At 37.0% G+C, this 15,794-nt stretch overlaps 1 protein-coding gene across 1 annotated transcript; it reads left to right on the forward strand.

The window, feature by feature from the left end:
• Positions 1 to 2,652: 2,652 nt before the first annotated feature.
• Positions 2,653 to 14,084, forward strand: ZC3H15 (zinc finger CCCH-type containing 15). The gene is made up of 10 exons (XM_034429041.3): positions 2,653 to 3,051; positions 7,604 to 7,705; positions 7,876 to 7,987; positions 8,087 to 8,239; positions 9,030 to 9,121; positions 9,988 to 10,170; positions 10,771 to 10,917; positions 11,039 to 11,140; positions 11,387 to 11,513; positions 13,698 to 14,084. Exons 1-10 carry the CDS (start codon positions 2,968 to 2,970, stop codon positions 13,889 to 13,891), a joined length of 1,296 nt encoding a protein of 431 aa, XP_034284932.2. The 5' UTR covers positions 2,653 to 2,967; the 3' UTR covers positions 13,892 to 14,084.
• The last annotated feature ends 1,710 nt before the right edge of the window (positions 14,085 to 15,794 follow it).

Raw genomic sequence — 15,794 nt, forward strand, 5'->3', positions numbered from 1 at the left:
CTAATTTGAGAGGGTGGAAGTTGAATCTGTCTTTCTTTATAAGCCTTTTACAGGTTGAGGAGGGAAGAAACTGAAGTGCAACTCTGGCTCCCTTATATATACAAAAAATTGATCCGATCATGAGTCTTGTGCAGGGACGCAGTGGCTCAGGGGCCAAGGCCCTGAGCTTGTCAATTGAAAGGTTGACAGTTCAGCAGTTTGAATCCCTAGTGCCGTGTAATGGGTTGAGCTCCCACTACTTGTCCAAGCTTATGCCAACCTAGCAGTTCAAAAGCATTTAAAAAATGTGAGTAGAAAAATAGGGACCACCTTTGGTGGGACGGTAACAGTGTTCCGTGCGCCTTTGGCATTTAGTCATGCTGGCCACATGACCACGGAGATGTTTTCGGACAGCGCTGGCTCTTCGGCTTTGAAACGGAGATGAGCACTGACCCCTAGAGTCGGGAACGACTAGCACATATGTGCAAGGAAACCTTTACCTTTACCTTTACCTAATGAGTCTTGTAGTTTGCATCTTACTCTGATTCCAGAATCTTCATAACATTTTTGAATAAGGAAGAACAGCTGTGTCAACAACAATACCTCTAATCTTTTCCCTAAAAAAAGGAGAGATCAATCAAATACAGAGATGGAACTGGGGGTGGGGGAGATACAAGAAATAACACGGTACTATGGTACTTCAAAGAAAAGCATTTATTTAAATGTATACGCTGACAATTAAATACCATTACAGTTCTGGTTAGCATACAAAACAATTAAAATAAAACAATTTACATGAAGTACAAAAAAGAACCACCAATACTTTACAGTTCAGATAACCTACAAGGTGGCGTCTGTCTCCCATTCTAGCTCAAAGCCTGAGAAGAGCCAGGTCTTAAGAATTCGACTAAATAAAATCAAGCTGGAGCATATAAATCTCTGGAGGAATCACATTCCAGTGGACAGACAACAGTAAAACCCATTTTCTCAATTCCATCAGGCTGGCATTGCTTAATCAATGGGGCCCAGAGCCTGATAGATTGTTTAGCATGAACAGAAAATACAGAAGGCAGGCAAGTGTTAGCCAAGCCCTAATACTCATTATATTTACTGAAGCCCATAGGATTTGGGTTCTTGTATCATTAAACAATCTTTGTTGCTACAGTTAGTTTTTGACAGAAAGCCAAACATGCTCCTACATCAGTTTTACTAAGCAAAAATGGGAAACAAATAATGAGTCAAAGTATAATGAGCAGCAGAGTTCAAAATTTGTAGAGCCAAAATATCCTCCCACTGGCATAAGTAGCTTGTCTGAATTCCAAAATCAGAAGTATCCGAAACACAAATGGGATGAGAAATCAAATCGTGTACAGCTCAATCGAGTTTTTGAGTTTATCTTTCAAAACCATCAAAATCACACTGCCCTGTCCAATATTCTTGTTCTTTGCCACAATCTCATGGAGGTTGCCACAATCTTATGGAGATCTTTACAAAAGTAGGTTCATGAAGCCTCTGGTGTAATAGAATAGAATAGAATAGAATTTTTTATTGGCCAAGTATGAATGGACACATGAGGAATTTGTCTTGGTGCATATGCTCTCAGTGTACATAAAAGAAATGTTCATCAAGAATCATAAGGTACAACACTTAATGATAGTCATAGGGAAACAGTCAATATAAATCGTAAGGATACCAGCAGCAAGGTTACAGTCATACAGTCATAAGTGGAAGGAGATGGATGATAGGAACAATGAGAAGATTAATAGTAATGCAGACTTAGTAAATAGTTTGACAGTGTGAATTATTTGTTTAGCAGAGTGATGGCGTTCGGGAAAAACTGTTCTTGTGTCTAGTTGTTCTGGTGTGCAGTGCTCTATAGTGTCGCTTTAAGGGTAGGAGTTGAAACAGTTTATGCCCAGGATGCAAGGGGTCTGTAAATATTTTCATAGCCTTCTTTTTGACTCGTGCAGTATACAGGTCCACAATGGAAGGCAGGTTGGTAGCAATTGTTTTTTCTGCAGTTCTAATTATACTCTGAAGTCTGTGTCTGTATGTCTAATATAGGCATATATCTGTTTGGCTGCCTCCCATATACACACAAAGGACAATACCGTAGACATCTTAATAAGGTTTAATCGATGATCTTGCCAATGTTGAAAAGCTAGGCAAATTCGAGTCTAACTAGGATTTGGACAGAAAGCCACCAGAGATGTTCCCAGGGTTAGAGTGAGAAGTAAAAAAAAAAAAAAAATGCAGAAAACACCAATAAAGGAGAATATTTGTGGCTCAGGGTTGACATGAGGGATCCTCTCATGAGCTTGATGGCTTTTTTTTTTTTTTGGCAGACGTTTCATTACCCAAACTAGGTAACAACATCAGGGCTGATGATGTTACCTAGCTTGGGTAATGAAACGTCTGCAGGAAAACCAAGCAAGCTCAGAGAGGAGATTGAGAGAGAGGACCTCTCAATGCAGAAGGCAATAGCAGATCCCTTTCCGCGGGGCTCACCTACGAACGTCGTAGGTATAGAGACCGACTTGAAAAGGAAGGCGTCGCCCTTTCAATCTCACCCTAATCCCGCCCCTCCCCCGTCTATTTCCCCCCCCGCCCGATTTCGCAATCGGAAGCAAGAACTCCGTGACGTAATACACGAAACAGCTACCCTTTCGAAATGCATTGTGGGCGTTATACAAGGAATACAATGAATACATTCGCCGGCGTTGCGATTCGCCGCCGCCTCCACTTCTGCGCAGCCGCACTTCCGTCTTGCGTTTCCGCCGCTTTCTTCACTGACGGCCTGTCGCAAAACTGAGGCATCTCTTCCGGCCGTGCTCCCTCCCTCTCGTTCGTTTCGACACTCGCTCGGCGGTCGCCCCCTCCGCTTCTCACTTGCCGTTAAGCCAAAGCGAGCGGCTGCTTTTCCCTCAGGGCCTTTTTTTTTTCTTCCCCCCTCTCTCTTTCCCCCCCCCTTCCCCCTTCCGTCCCGAAATGCCCCCGAAGAAACCGCCCCCGGCAGCGGCGGCGGGGGGGAATAAAAAAGCGGATCAGAAGAAGAAGGAGAAGATAATTGAGGTGAGTCCTCGGGCCTGAGTCCTCTTCAGCGGGGGAGGCTTCACGCGTTGCTCCCGGTTCTGCCTGCCTGCCTGTGGCAAAAGGAGCCTGGGCGGGGAAAAGGGAAACGGGGCTTCTCCTCTCCCTGACATGCCAGTTTTCCGCCTGGAGGAGTATAAATGGAGGGCGGTTGGGACCCAAAGGGCCTTGCCTCCTCCTCCTCCTCCTCCTCCTCCTCGGGTTTAGATCACTTTTAGTAGGGGGAAAAAAAGTGTAGAGGAAGTCGGTCCCCCTTTTTTTGTTCGCGTTTCGCCTTCCTTAGACAACCCTTTGGGGAAGGGGGGGAGAAACAGTTTTAGAAAGCTGACAGTGTACAGGTAGTCCTCGACTTACGGCCACAATTGAACCCAGAATGTATGTTGCCAAGTGGATTTTGGCCCATTTTACGACTTTTCTTGCCACGGTTGTTAAGGGAATCGCTGCAGATTAGAGTTTAACATTGCTAAAATACAAATAGAAATGCTTTGCATGCGACCTTAACGCCTGGTATTCTTGGTCACTACAGCAGATGAGTTGTACCTCGACTTACGACCACAATTGAGCCCAGAATGTTGGTTTATTTATTTATTTATTTATTGGTTCGATTTATATGCCGCCCTTTTCCGGAGACTCAGGGTGGCTTACAGTGCGTTAAGCAATAGCCTTCATACTTTTGTACATACATATTCAGTAGGGCTTTCGCGCCCCCCCCCCCCCGCCCAAGCGGTGTTCTTTTTTATACAAAGTCAGCTTATTGCCCCCACAAACTGGGTCCTCATTTTACCTACCTCGAAAGGATGGAAGGCTGAGTCAACCTTGAGCCTGGTGAGATTTGAACTTGCAGTAATTGCAGGCAGCTGGTGCTATTTAACAGCACTTTAGTCTGCTGCACCACCAAGGCTTTTAGCACCAAGATTGCTAAAGTGAGAAATTTGTTAAGTGAGGTTTGTCCCATTTTACGGCTTTTCTGGCCCCTGTTGTTTTAAGCGAATCCCTGCAGTTAAATTAGTAACATGGTTGTTAAAGTGAATCTGGCTTCCCCATTGAGTTTGTTTATCAGGAGGGGCGTAAAAGGGGATCATGTGACTCTGGGACACTGCGACCATCATAAATATGAGTCAGTTGCCAAGCATCTGGGTTTTGATCACGTGACTATGGGGATGCTGCAACGGTTGTAAGTGTGCAAAATGGTCATAAGTCACTTTTTCAATGCTGTAACTTTGAAAGGTCACTAAACGAGCTGTTGTAAGTCAAGGACTACCTGTTGGCTAGGCGTCAAGATTTTTGTGGGTTCTATTAAGATTTAAAAAGTGTATGTAGGTAACTTTAAGTAACAGTATATTTAAAGAAATGCAACGGACTGTATGTTACTCCCTAAAGAAACTTTTAGAGGCTTTGTTTTCTTATCTCAGTCTTAGTTTGAAGCCTGGGATGATGATGGGAAAAAAAAAAGGCATGTAAAGAAGCCAAGGCATCTGTTGACATTTGTAACTGATGCGGGAATTAATTTTGGACTGTATGAAAATGTTCCTAATTGTAGGTAACTTTCTCAGAATCATTCTATATCCGGCTATTATTATGGATTTATTACCCATATATCTCATGTTTTGTTTTAGGTACTAAAAAGGATGGCATATATGGGAATCTCTCCTAATTTGATTCTTATAATGACAGTCCTGTGTGCTCAGTGTAGCTGAGAGCGAAGGAATGGTGCAAAGTCACCCAGTGAACTTTGTGAGTGAATATTTGAGCCAAGGCTTCCCTGGTTCTCCATATTGGCTGACTGAAATTACAGCAATTTATGAAAAGGTTTACAAGCCCCAGTGAATCCTTCCATAGAAGTTAAAAACCACAAAAGAATTTTTAAAAAATATTTTTACATGCCAAGGCTAAAAACTTCAATTCTGTTAATAGGAAGAATTATTGAGCACAGCTGGAGTGCTGCTACAAATATGGATGTAGTTTCAAGGAATTAACACCATCAAAGTATCAGGCTTAAAGTTCTGTTTTGTACCTATATACAACAGAATGCACATTGGAGTTGGCTATAAAAGTATATTTATTAAACCTATGTAGAGTAACAGTTTTCCTTCCATGAATAGATTTGAACTATGGGGGTTCACGGGATTCTTTGTCAGAGTTAATGCAATTTATTTCTGTGAAGTAATTTGCATTGGCTTTATAAATAGTTGGGACCAGTGCTGCAGGATACAGCATGCACTGAAACAACTTTTCCTGGAAGATATTTGGCACGTGCCTAAGGGGCTCCAGACCTTATGGCTCTGTTGCTCAGCACAGAGTTGCATTCAGACCACCTCAACCCAGAAATACTTTGGTGAGTGGTGAAGGAGTCAGTCTTTTCCTGTAGAACTTGTGCTCGAGCAGTTTGCCTTGAAGGGACTGCAGAGCAGCTTCGAGGGAAGCTCTGCCTAAATCTTTGAAACAAGACATCTTTTTAAAGCTTTGGACAGCCTTTATATAACAATCGCATGAAACCAAATTTATTTTGAATTATTTTATGATTTACACTGCTAATTTATGATATGAGAGGTGTATCTGGCCTCTAAAAAGTTGTAGTGGTGTAACAGCTCAGATGATATGTCATCTTGAATCTTGGGATAAAACTGATAGGATTGGATTTTGTGCAAAAACAAATTCTGTTAATGTTTGCTGGAATAGTAATCAAGGATTACTATTAACAATGTTCATCCACAAAACCAATATTCTATTATAGTTTACCAAAATGAACACTGTAATAAATATTTTTAGACTTGGGGTTATTTATATAGCCTATTAAAACAACCTGTGGACATGACTATATTAAGTTATTATATAGAGCTGTGTAAGTGAATGATAAATACCTCACAAGTCCATTTTTCAAAGAATTTAAAATCTAAAATGGAGATAGTGAAACTATAGAGGAAACTAGTCCCTTTCAAACCTTACTTAAACTGAAACAAAGGATACATAATTGAAATAATCCTATATTCTTCATATGCCTCCATATGCCTCCATATGAAGAATATAGGATTATTTCAATTATGTATCCTTTGTTTCAGCTTAAGTAAGGTTTGAAAGGGACTAGTTTTAAAGGACTCAAGAAAGAAAAGTTTGGCTGTGACTATTATCTCTAAGAGAGTAGTAGATGAGAGGTAATACTGTGAAAAGGAATGAAACATTGGAAGAAAGTGTGGTTTGATTCTGTGATATTTAAAATCTTAAGCAGTGTAAGGATTACATCAGTTGGCATACTCAGGCTTTCTGGGAATAACTCAACACATTTCTGCAGTTCTTTAGATATTATAAAAACACTCTTGAAACAAAAAAATAATTTCCTACTTTGATGATGGCAGTGCTAGACATAAAAGACAAATGATCATGCTACTAATTTGTTAAAATTGACAATTTCAGATTAATTTGCTAGGGAGAAAGTGTTCCTCTTACTCAAATTTTAATCATTCTCCAGTAAAATCTTTAAGGTATCATTTTCGCTTCTGTCTCGTTAATTTCTTTATAAGGTATTATACAAAATATTTGCAATATTTATAAACCTCAGAATAAGGCAAAGATAAAGTAATAATTAGATCACACAGTGTTATGAATATAATATCAATTGAACTCTTTAAAAAACAAAGTGAGAGATTTACTATCTTCTAACAAGCTTTGAGAAGTTTGAATATCTTGCTAAAAATAGAAATGGATAACTTGATTGTTGTTGTCAAAGAAAGGTTAGAGACAGTTTCAAGATTTGTTGAATCATTTGGAGTGAAAAATACATTAACCTATAAAAATGTGGGATTTAACTGGCTGAACTGTAACACTGTAGCAGAGAAAAACCAAAGAGGTATTCAAAGCTATATTTAAGGCTGTTTGCATATTGTGTTATATGAAGGGAAAATAAAAATGCTTAAAAGCTTCCACCCTAATTATATTCAAATAAATAATTGTAATGATCCATCTACTTTAATAGCCTGATATTTTTGTTGATAGAATTTTAGGGTATATGCACACAGTTCTATTTCATATATTTTCTTTTTAGCTTCCTTTGTATGCAGAATATTTTGCTTCAGTTTTACTGTCACCTAAGCATGTTCATCATAATCCTGAATCTGCAGGGCTTTGAGAAATTAAAATCTTTCAGTTATTTAAATAACCAATTTAAAATCTCCAAATTTTATTTATGGCCCAAGACCAAACACAATAACCAACTATATTTATATGGATACAACCACCAGACATTGTGTCTGAGAAGAAAATTAATATATATTGCAAGAAATTGGACTGATGGATAAGGAAGAAATAAGTGCATGTTTCCTTTTGATTGGCATTTCTCATAAAAAAATGTTTTATTATTCAAGTGGACATATTCTTGAATGTTAATTGTATTCTAATAAAACAAAAATGTTTTTAGTTAGAGTTTGTTTTTACTAAGGATAAATTTCAAAAACTTCAAGCAAGGGCAGTGCACAAAAGGAGACAAGTGCAAATTTTGTAAAATGTAATGCTAACACTCATGCAAATATTTCAAATTTAGGATAAAACATTTGGCTTAAAGAACAAGAAAGGAGCAAAACAACAAAAGTTTATCAAGGCAGTGACCCACCAAGTTAAATTTGGTCAACAAAACCCACGGCAGGTAAGTAAATATTTACTAGGCTTTCCTCTTTTCCCTTTGCACATATCATGATTTGATTGCTTTTTTATTATATCCATGGTTATAGCCATATGGCTATGGGTAGTATAATTATATGCTAAATTAAATACTAAACCATAACTTATGAATATTAATGATGTATGCTTTACTAGGCTGCTCAAGTAGATGCTGACAAAAAATTGAAGAAAGATGATAAGAAGAAAGAATTGCAAGAACTGAATGAGCTTTTCAAACCTGTAGTTGCAGCCCAAAAAATAAGTAAAGGTAATTTTCTTAATAAATTTACATTTTTTTAGTGTTCCATTTCAGGTTTATTTGTTTAATGTGAAAAAAATTAGACTAAACAGTGTGCAAAATTTACAGGAGCAGATCCAAAATCAGTAGTCTGTGCCTTCTTCAAGCAAGGGCAGTGCACAAAAGGAGACAAGTGCAAATTCTCTCATGACTTGTCTTTAGAGAGGAAGTGTGAAAAGAGAAGTGTCTACATTGATGCACGAGATGAGGAGCTTGAAAAAGGTAAGTTATTTCTGAAAAACGGTTTTGTAAGTTAGTATAAATAATATTTCTTAGGGTAGGTATTCTCTTAGATGAAGCTTTGTAAGTAGCTGTGAGATCTGTTTTCTACCATTTTAGCAAGATATTTCTTGGCTACCTGTGATTTCAGGACAATAACAATAAAAATAATAATTTTAAAAAATCCAAATTATCATGCTGTTGGTAAAGGCTTTCATAATAAAAACAATGCAGTGTTATAAGTGCATCTTATTAAACATGAAATAGTGCTTTTTGTTTACTATTTAGATATGTTTGTAAGAGCAAAAACATTGGATTTTTTTTTACTCAGCCACAGTTCGGTGCTATAACTAAATCTAGACAAATATTGTGACTTGTTCAGTTTCATGCATACTGCATGAAAGTGCACATTTGCAGTTTGTCTCAATGAAAAAATTCAAGTCTTATCAACCAACTAGGAAAGGGGATTGGTTGACATTACCTGAACGCATAGTTCATTAATATAATGGTAAATCATATTCTGTCTAAAATGCCAGTATGAATATTTGCTAAGGTATTCAAATCAAACATTATCAATGTTTTTGATAACATTGCCCTGTTTTGTATGAACTAATTCATACCTAGAGTTTAATATTTCCTTTTGTTCATATTACTCCTTACATCCTAAATATTCATAAACGTATAGATGAAATCTTTCTCTTTTTCCTGGCATGTAATGGAGAGGTTGTTAATGGTGATTAAGGTGCTTTCTTAAAACATTTCTTTTCATGAAACATTCTGCTGTTCTGTCTAGACACAATGGATAATTGGGATGAAAAAAAGCTGGAGGAGGTAGTGAACAAGAAGCATGGGGAAGCTGAAAAGAAAAAACCTAAAACACAAATCGTATGTATTTTTGGTTCTTAATTAAAGAACTTGTACTATTTTCTTTATGTAGATTTACATACTATTTCATTGTGTATTCTCTCCATTTAGGAGAGAAAGCTGCTGATAAAATGAACTGAAATACTCACTGTGTGCTATGGAAGACTAGTGTAATAATAGCTGAAGCTTTTCAAAACTTCCACGATTCAAAAATATAGTTTGTTTTAGCCTGGGCAAATTAACCTTAATAATAGCATATGAACATAATACAATGCAAGGAAATATGGAATCCATAGAATAAGAACTATCTCAGGCATATAATTATTTTGCCATAGATTATTTAATGTTTTCTGGATGTAATTCCAACTTTGTTTTTACTACTTCTATTTTATTTTAGACATGAAAGGCATGAAGGTGGGCTTGAGATTTATGTAGAGAAAACAAATCCTATTTCAAGGAATGATACATGTGTCAGTATAAAGGAATAATTTTGGAAATATAGGTACTGTATAAACTACCTTTTCCCAATCATAAAGAGCTACTTCAGATGTATTCAGGATTATATAGTTACTAAGTAACTATGATAATGCTAATATGAATAGAGAATGAGATAACAAATGTAGTAATATCATCTGAAGGGATTGGTGTCAAATACAAAAATAACTAAGAGCATTTTAACTAAAACAATTACATCTTGTGGGGGTGGGAATGAATGTTGGAAACTTCATTCTGTGTAAATAAACTAAACATGGCATATTATCTTCTCAAGATGCTTTAAGATTGCTCCAGGTGAATTCATATATTTGCATTTTGTCCCCAGGAATAAGAAGCATTCTCTTGTGGGTATAAAATAGAAAACAGAGTTTGATGCTAAATGTTTAATGCAGGTGTGCAAGTATTTCCTTGATGCTATTGAAAACAACAAATACGGCTGGTTTTGGGTCTGTCCCGGTGGAGGTGACAATTGTATGTACCGCCATGCACTTCCTCCTGGTTTTGTGCTCAAAAAGGACAAAAAGAAAGAAGAAAAAGAAGAAGAAATTTCTTTAGAAGATCTAATAGAAAAAGAGGTAATGTAGCCACTTACCCTGAAATAGATAGAGTGGGGGAAGGAATGCAGTTATTTGGGCAATGAAAGTATCCCATTAATTGAGTATAGCTGACAATGTTAAATTGAAAGATATTATTATTAAATTGCAATAACTTTTTAATTATTGAGAAAGGTAGAGCTACAGTATTCTATTATCTTACTTTAAAAAATTAAGCTTTTTAATTTCTGCAACATTAGACATTATGAAAATAAATACTAGTATTTGCCTCCAGGGGGCACCCATTTATCTTAACTGAATATCTTTATGATAATAAATTTGTCTTGCATGTGTCATTTGATAATAATACAAAATTAATATAGGTGGAGGGGGTTTTTTTACCTTAATTTTAATTTATACTTTATATTTCCAAATCCTTGTAGATTGTGGAACCCACAATTTAAAAATATGAAGTCCTGCCTTTGGTTCCAAATAAGCTAGAAATTCAAGGGGTCTAAGCCATATATACTCACATTTTGCTGAAAAGATTTATGATACATTTAGATTTTAATGTACTAGAGAGAGAAAAACAAGAAACAAGTCTTTTAAGATCCCGCTCATTGATCATTTTTTATCTTGCAGCGTTCTGCCTTAGGATCAAATGTTACTAAAATTACTTTAGAGTCTTTTCTTGCATGGAAGAAAAGAAAAAGACAAGAAAAAATTGATAAAGCTGAGCAAGATATGGAAAGAAGGAAAGCGGACTTTAAAGCTGGTAAAGCATTGGTGGTATGTTCTCCTTTTTTATATAGCAAAATTAAGCCATAGTATTAATGGATGTTGTTTTTATATCCATCTGTCTGTAATTGTTACATTTCTGGTTAAATTTGGTCCTTTTCTCCATGGCTAGATCAGCGGGCGTGAAGTGTTTGAGTTCCGTCCAGAACTAGTTGATGCAGATGATGAAGAAGCAGATGACACCCATTATATTCAAGGGACAGGAGAAGATGAGGTAAAGCAGCTGCAAGAGAAATGTGCATGTGGGAAAAAAGTCCCTCCACAATTCAACAATCCTGTAGTTAAATGCACATGCTAAATTCCTCCATCAGTACTTGTTTTAAGGTTGTAGTCCAATGCACAAGCAATTGAATATAAATGTTATTAAATACGGGGATGACTAATTTTGAAATAATTTTTTGCTATAAGAAACACTAATTAGAAAGCCTAATTAAGGGAAACCATGTTTCTTTCACTTCAGGTTGATGAACTTGTCCGTATAAATGATATCGACTTGAATCTTTATGTTCCAAAAGATGTGGATGAGACTGGAATTACTGTAGCTAGTCTGGAACGATTTAGCACATATGCTTCCACTGAGAAAGATGGTAAGGCATTTAAGAACCTGTTTTATGCTAATGGAGAAGATTTTGGTAATTTTTATATTTTGAATATTCTATATTTAATAGTGAATCCCAAAATATGACTCCTGTTGTGTGATTTGTTTTGATAATTGAATTCCTCAGACAGAATACTTTGTAAATCCTAATAATCCTATAAAATATTCTTTTTTGAAATTACACGTGTAGTCTCCCAACTGTTCAACTAAAAATAAAAAATAGTATTTGAAATGGCAGAAAATAAAACACTGATTAACTAAGAAAGTTATAATAAACAGCTATCTGCAACTCATTTGAGAGAAAAAAAAACTGCTTTCTGTAATAAATTAGGTAGCATTTTTTTTATATAATTAAAAATACTTGCAGAATAAAAGAGACTGGAGATGGCTCGGTCTCCCTAGATTTCAATCTTAGACACTAATTAAATGGCATTATTTTAAAATAAAGAACTGGAACTGAAATACGCAACCCAATTTAAAGAACATATGCATGGTAAAATATAAAGACATGTTTTTTTTCCCCCAAAAAAAGTACAGAATGTTTCTTAAGTTATCCCAAATAACATAAAAATGGGTGCAACAACATGATAAAATTGTTTCCAAGTGGAAGAGTCAAAATCTCTTCTTGAAAATAAAGCTAAAGTCCTAAATCTGCCTGCTCAGAAGGAACTTTTTGCATCTTTTGAAATACATACATTTCTCTAGGTTAAGTATAGTAGACTCCTGATTTCTGAAAAGTTTATTTTGAAGTGTAATGCTTTGATAGTTTTACTTTGTAGTTCCTTAGCTTTGATATATTTTTCAGATACATCAGTCTTGCTTAATGATATTAAATATGATTGATGTGTAAATAGAGACAAGTTTGTGTTATTTATTTATTTGTTTGTTTATTTATTTATTTATTTATTGAATTTATATACTGCCCTTCTCCCCGAAGGGACTCAGGGCGGTGAACAGCCGAAAATTAAAATAACATATAATATAAAAGTTAAGCTAACTAAAAATAAATTAAATTAGTCGGCCTCCCAATTTAAAACCCCAAGCTATACAATTAAAAACTAACCCATAAAACCTATTCAGGCCAGGCCGGCTTGCTGAAATAAAAACGTCTTCAGGGCCTTACGGAAAGTGCGGAGATCCAGGATCAGCCGTATTCCGAGAGGTAGCTCGTTCCAGAGGGCGGGTGCTCCCACAGAGAAGACTCTCCCCCTGGGGGCTGCCAGCCGACATTGCTTGACCGACGGTACCCTGAGGAGGCCCTCTCTGTGAGAGCGTATTGGCCGGTGGGAGGTTATCGGTAGCAGAAGGCGGTCTCGTAAATACCCTGGCCCTAAGCCATGGAGCGCTTTAAAGGTGAGAACCAACACCTTGAAGCGCACCCGGAAGACCACCGGGAGCCAGTGCAGCTCGCGCAGGAGAGGTGTTATATGGGAGCGCCATGTCGTTCCCGTAATCACCCACGCGGCCGCATTCTGGACCAGTTGGAGCCTCCGGGTGCTCCTCAGGGGGAGCCCCATGTAGAGAGCATTGCAGTAGTCCAGGCGAGAAGTGACGAGAGCATGAGTGACTGTGCATAAGGAATCCCGACTCAGAAAGGGGCACAACTGGCGTATCAGGCGAACCTGATAAAAAGCCCCCCTGGCCACGGCTGTCATGTGCTCTTCTAAAGACAGCCGTGTGTCCAGGAGGACGCCCAAGTTGCGAGCCCCCTCTGTGGGGGTCAATGATTCGCCCCCAATAGCCAGCGATGGCACCAGCTGGCTATATCGGGATGCCGGCATCCACAGCCACTCGGTCTTGGTAGGGTTGAGTCGAAGCCTGTTCCTCCCCATCCAGACCCACACGGCCTCCAGACACTGGGACATCACTTCAAGGGCATCGTTGGGGTGGAGATGTACAGCTGAGTGTCATCAGCGTACAGATGGCACCGCACCCCAAGGAACTGACCTAGAAACTCTTGAGACCTTGAGTTTGAATTCCGCCTTACACACAAAACCAGTTTGGGGACATTGGGCCAGTCGCAATCGCTTAGGCTAGGAAGCAAACAAAGGAAAACCATTGCTGAAATTTAGCCAAGTAAATTGCAGGGACTACTTTGGGCGGTGGCCAGAGATTAACAGGCACTGAAAGACACACACACACAAATGATAATAATTATTATTTTATTTTTCAGACAAGAAGTTAAGTGAAGCTTCAGGGGGTGGACTTGAAAATGGAGAGCAAAGTGATTTAGATCCTGACAGTGACATGGAAGGCAACCCAGAAAATGGTGTAATTGATGCTGTACCTGTTGATGAAAATCTATTTACTGGCGAGGACTTGGAAGAACTAGAAGAAGAACTAAACACACTTGATTTAGAAGAATGAACAAGCAAATCACACTTGATTTAGGAGAATGAACAAGCAAATCAAACATTGTCTTCATCTGGTTTATCTAAAATTTTAAATGGAGTGTTCTTGGTTCCTCATGTGATTCTGGAAAGAACATTAAAGCAGAAATATTTCGCCAATTTTTCTGATTCAGTCTTAACCAGTTTCATAATAAACTATTCATGTAAAACACTGAAAAGATTCCTTTAATATACAGGGATATTGTAATGAAATCTCAAAAGTAGAAGACTAGCTAATTTTCCACAGAATATAAAGTTGAATGTGGCTGTCAGGTCCTTGAAGAGATCAAAGCACAACTGCATCTAAGTTAAGTGTGCTTGAATGATTTAATTTTAAGATATATTAATGATAACAGATTGAAATGGCTGTTCTCTGTGCTGAAATTGATCAGAAATTTTAAAGCAAACATACTCATGGTGGAGACTCATAAAGTGACACTCTAGTATGGGGCTCTGTTTTCCATATTAAACATAACTGACTGACAAAAGTGTAAAATAAAGGCTATATGATTGAAAATATTGATCCCAGTATACATGCATGTTTTGCAGGCAACAATAGACTTGAACAAAAGTAGTTTTATAATCTTGAGGAAATGATTCTGAATTCAAATGCACATCCCTTTTGTTGATCCAAAAACCAAACCAAAAATCCAGATTGAGCCGTGATTTCCACAACTTTATTCTTGTATCAATATCTACTGTAAATTTTGTGATAGTTTAGATTTCTGCTTTGAGTCACCTGTCTTAGTGGAAGACTCTAGCATTCTTTCTTTTCTAGAAGTAAAGTAAAAACAAGTTGCACATAATCGAAAAATGAGTTACTGTATTACAATGGCATTTTAGATAAAATGTATGAGCCAGGTGGATTAACGTTAAATATTTGCTTTGCATTTTGTTTTATGACATTCAGAAGCCATCCTAACATTTTCTTGCAAAGCAATGATGTAAAAAAGGCTATCTGACTGATGTGAACTTTGACATGTCTTAGAAATTGGGCTTTTGTATTCATTTCAAAAATGTCTCTTGTGTCTAGCTTGAAATCAACAGCCTATGTACAAATCCAAAAACTTATTATTTGGAAAGAGGTTTATGAACACTTGGAATTAAAAGTAATTTCACTGCTTGATCTATTCTAGCTGGTAAAAGGCAACTCCTTGCCCCATATCCAGAGAAGTGTGTACTATCTTTTTTATTGTACGTTGATATTTGAATGTAAAATAGAAGGTTGTAGACTAGTAAATGAAATCTTCCTGGAATTCTACTGGCTTCCAACTGGATTAAGGAAGGAAACAAAGCTGATATAATGTATAGTGAAATGGCTCTTCAGGATTGCCATTATTTTTATACTTCATGTATAAATTATACTTAAATGCAAATCCAGTTTCTTCTTTGTCTGTCCTTTTCTCCCTCCAGCCCCTTTTTAGATTATTCCTCTTGGGTTTTTTGCCTTCATTTCCCAACTCTGCAGAGATTTATGGACTCAAGTTTACATTTGTTTTTTAAGTACCACAACATATCTCAGCATACCTGTTTGCAAAGGGAATATTAATGTTTACACCTTAATATTTCTCCTTTAGAAAAAGTTTGGAAGAATATTCACAACAAAAGTAAATACTCAATAAGCCTATTAATACTATTTATAGAGAATTAATTGTGATGGCTTTATTTTTCCAGTGTTGTTCATTTTTACTACATCAAACAAACTATAATGAAATATAAATACATTGATTTTTTTTCTGAAAGTGATTTAATTTTTTGACTAATAGATGAAGCTATGTTTTTTTTCAGGAATTAAATATTCAGCTCTGTTTCTGCATTTAGTAACTTATTAGGAAGCAGGTTTTCATAGATTACTAGAGTGATTGCCTCTCAAATTCTTA

Source organism: Pantherophis guttatus, chromosome 1 (assembly GCF_059756535.1).
Source record: "Pantherophis guttatus breed Tessera chromosome 1, ASM5975653v1, whole genome shotgun sequence".
In the NCBI taxonomy this organism is placed as follows: domain Eukaryota; kingdom Metazoa; phylum Chordata; class Lepidosauria; order Squamata; family Colubridae; genus Pantherophis; species Pantherophis guttatus.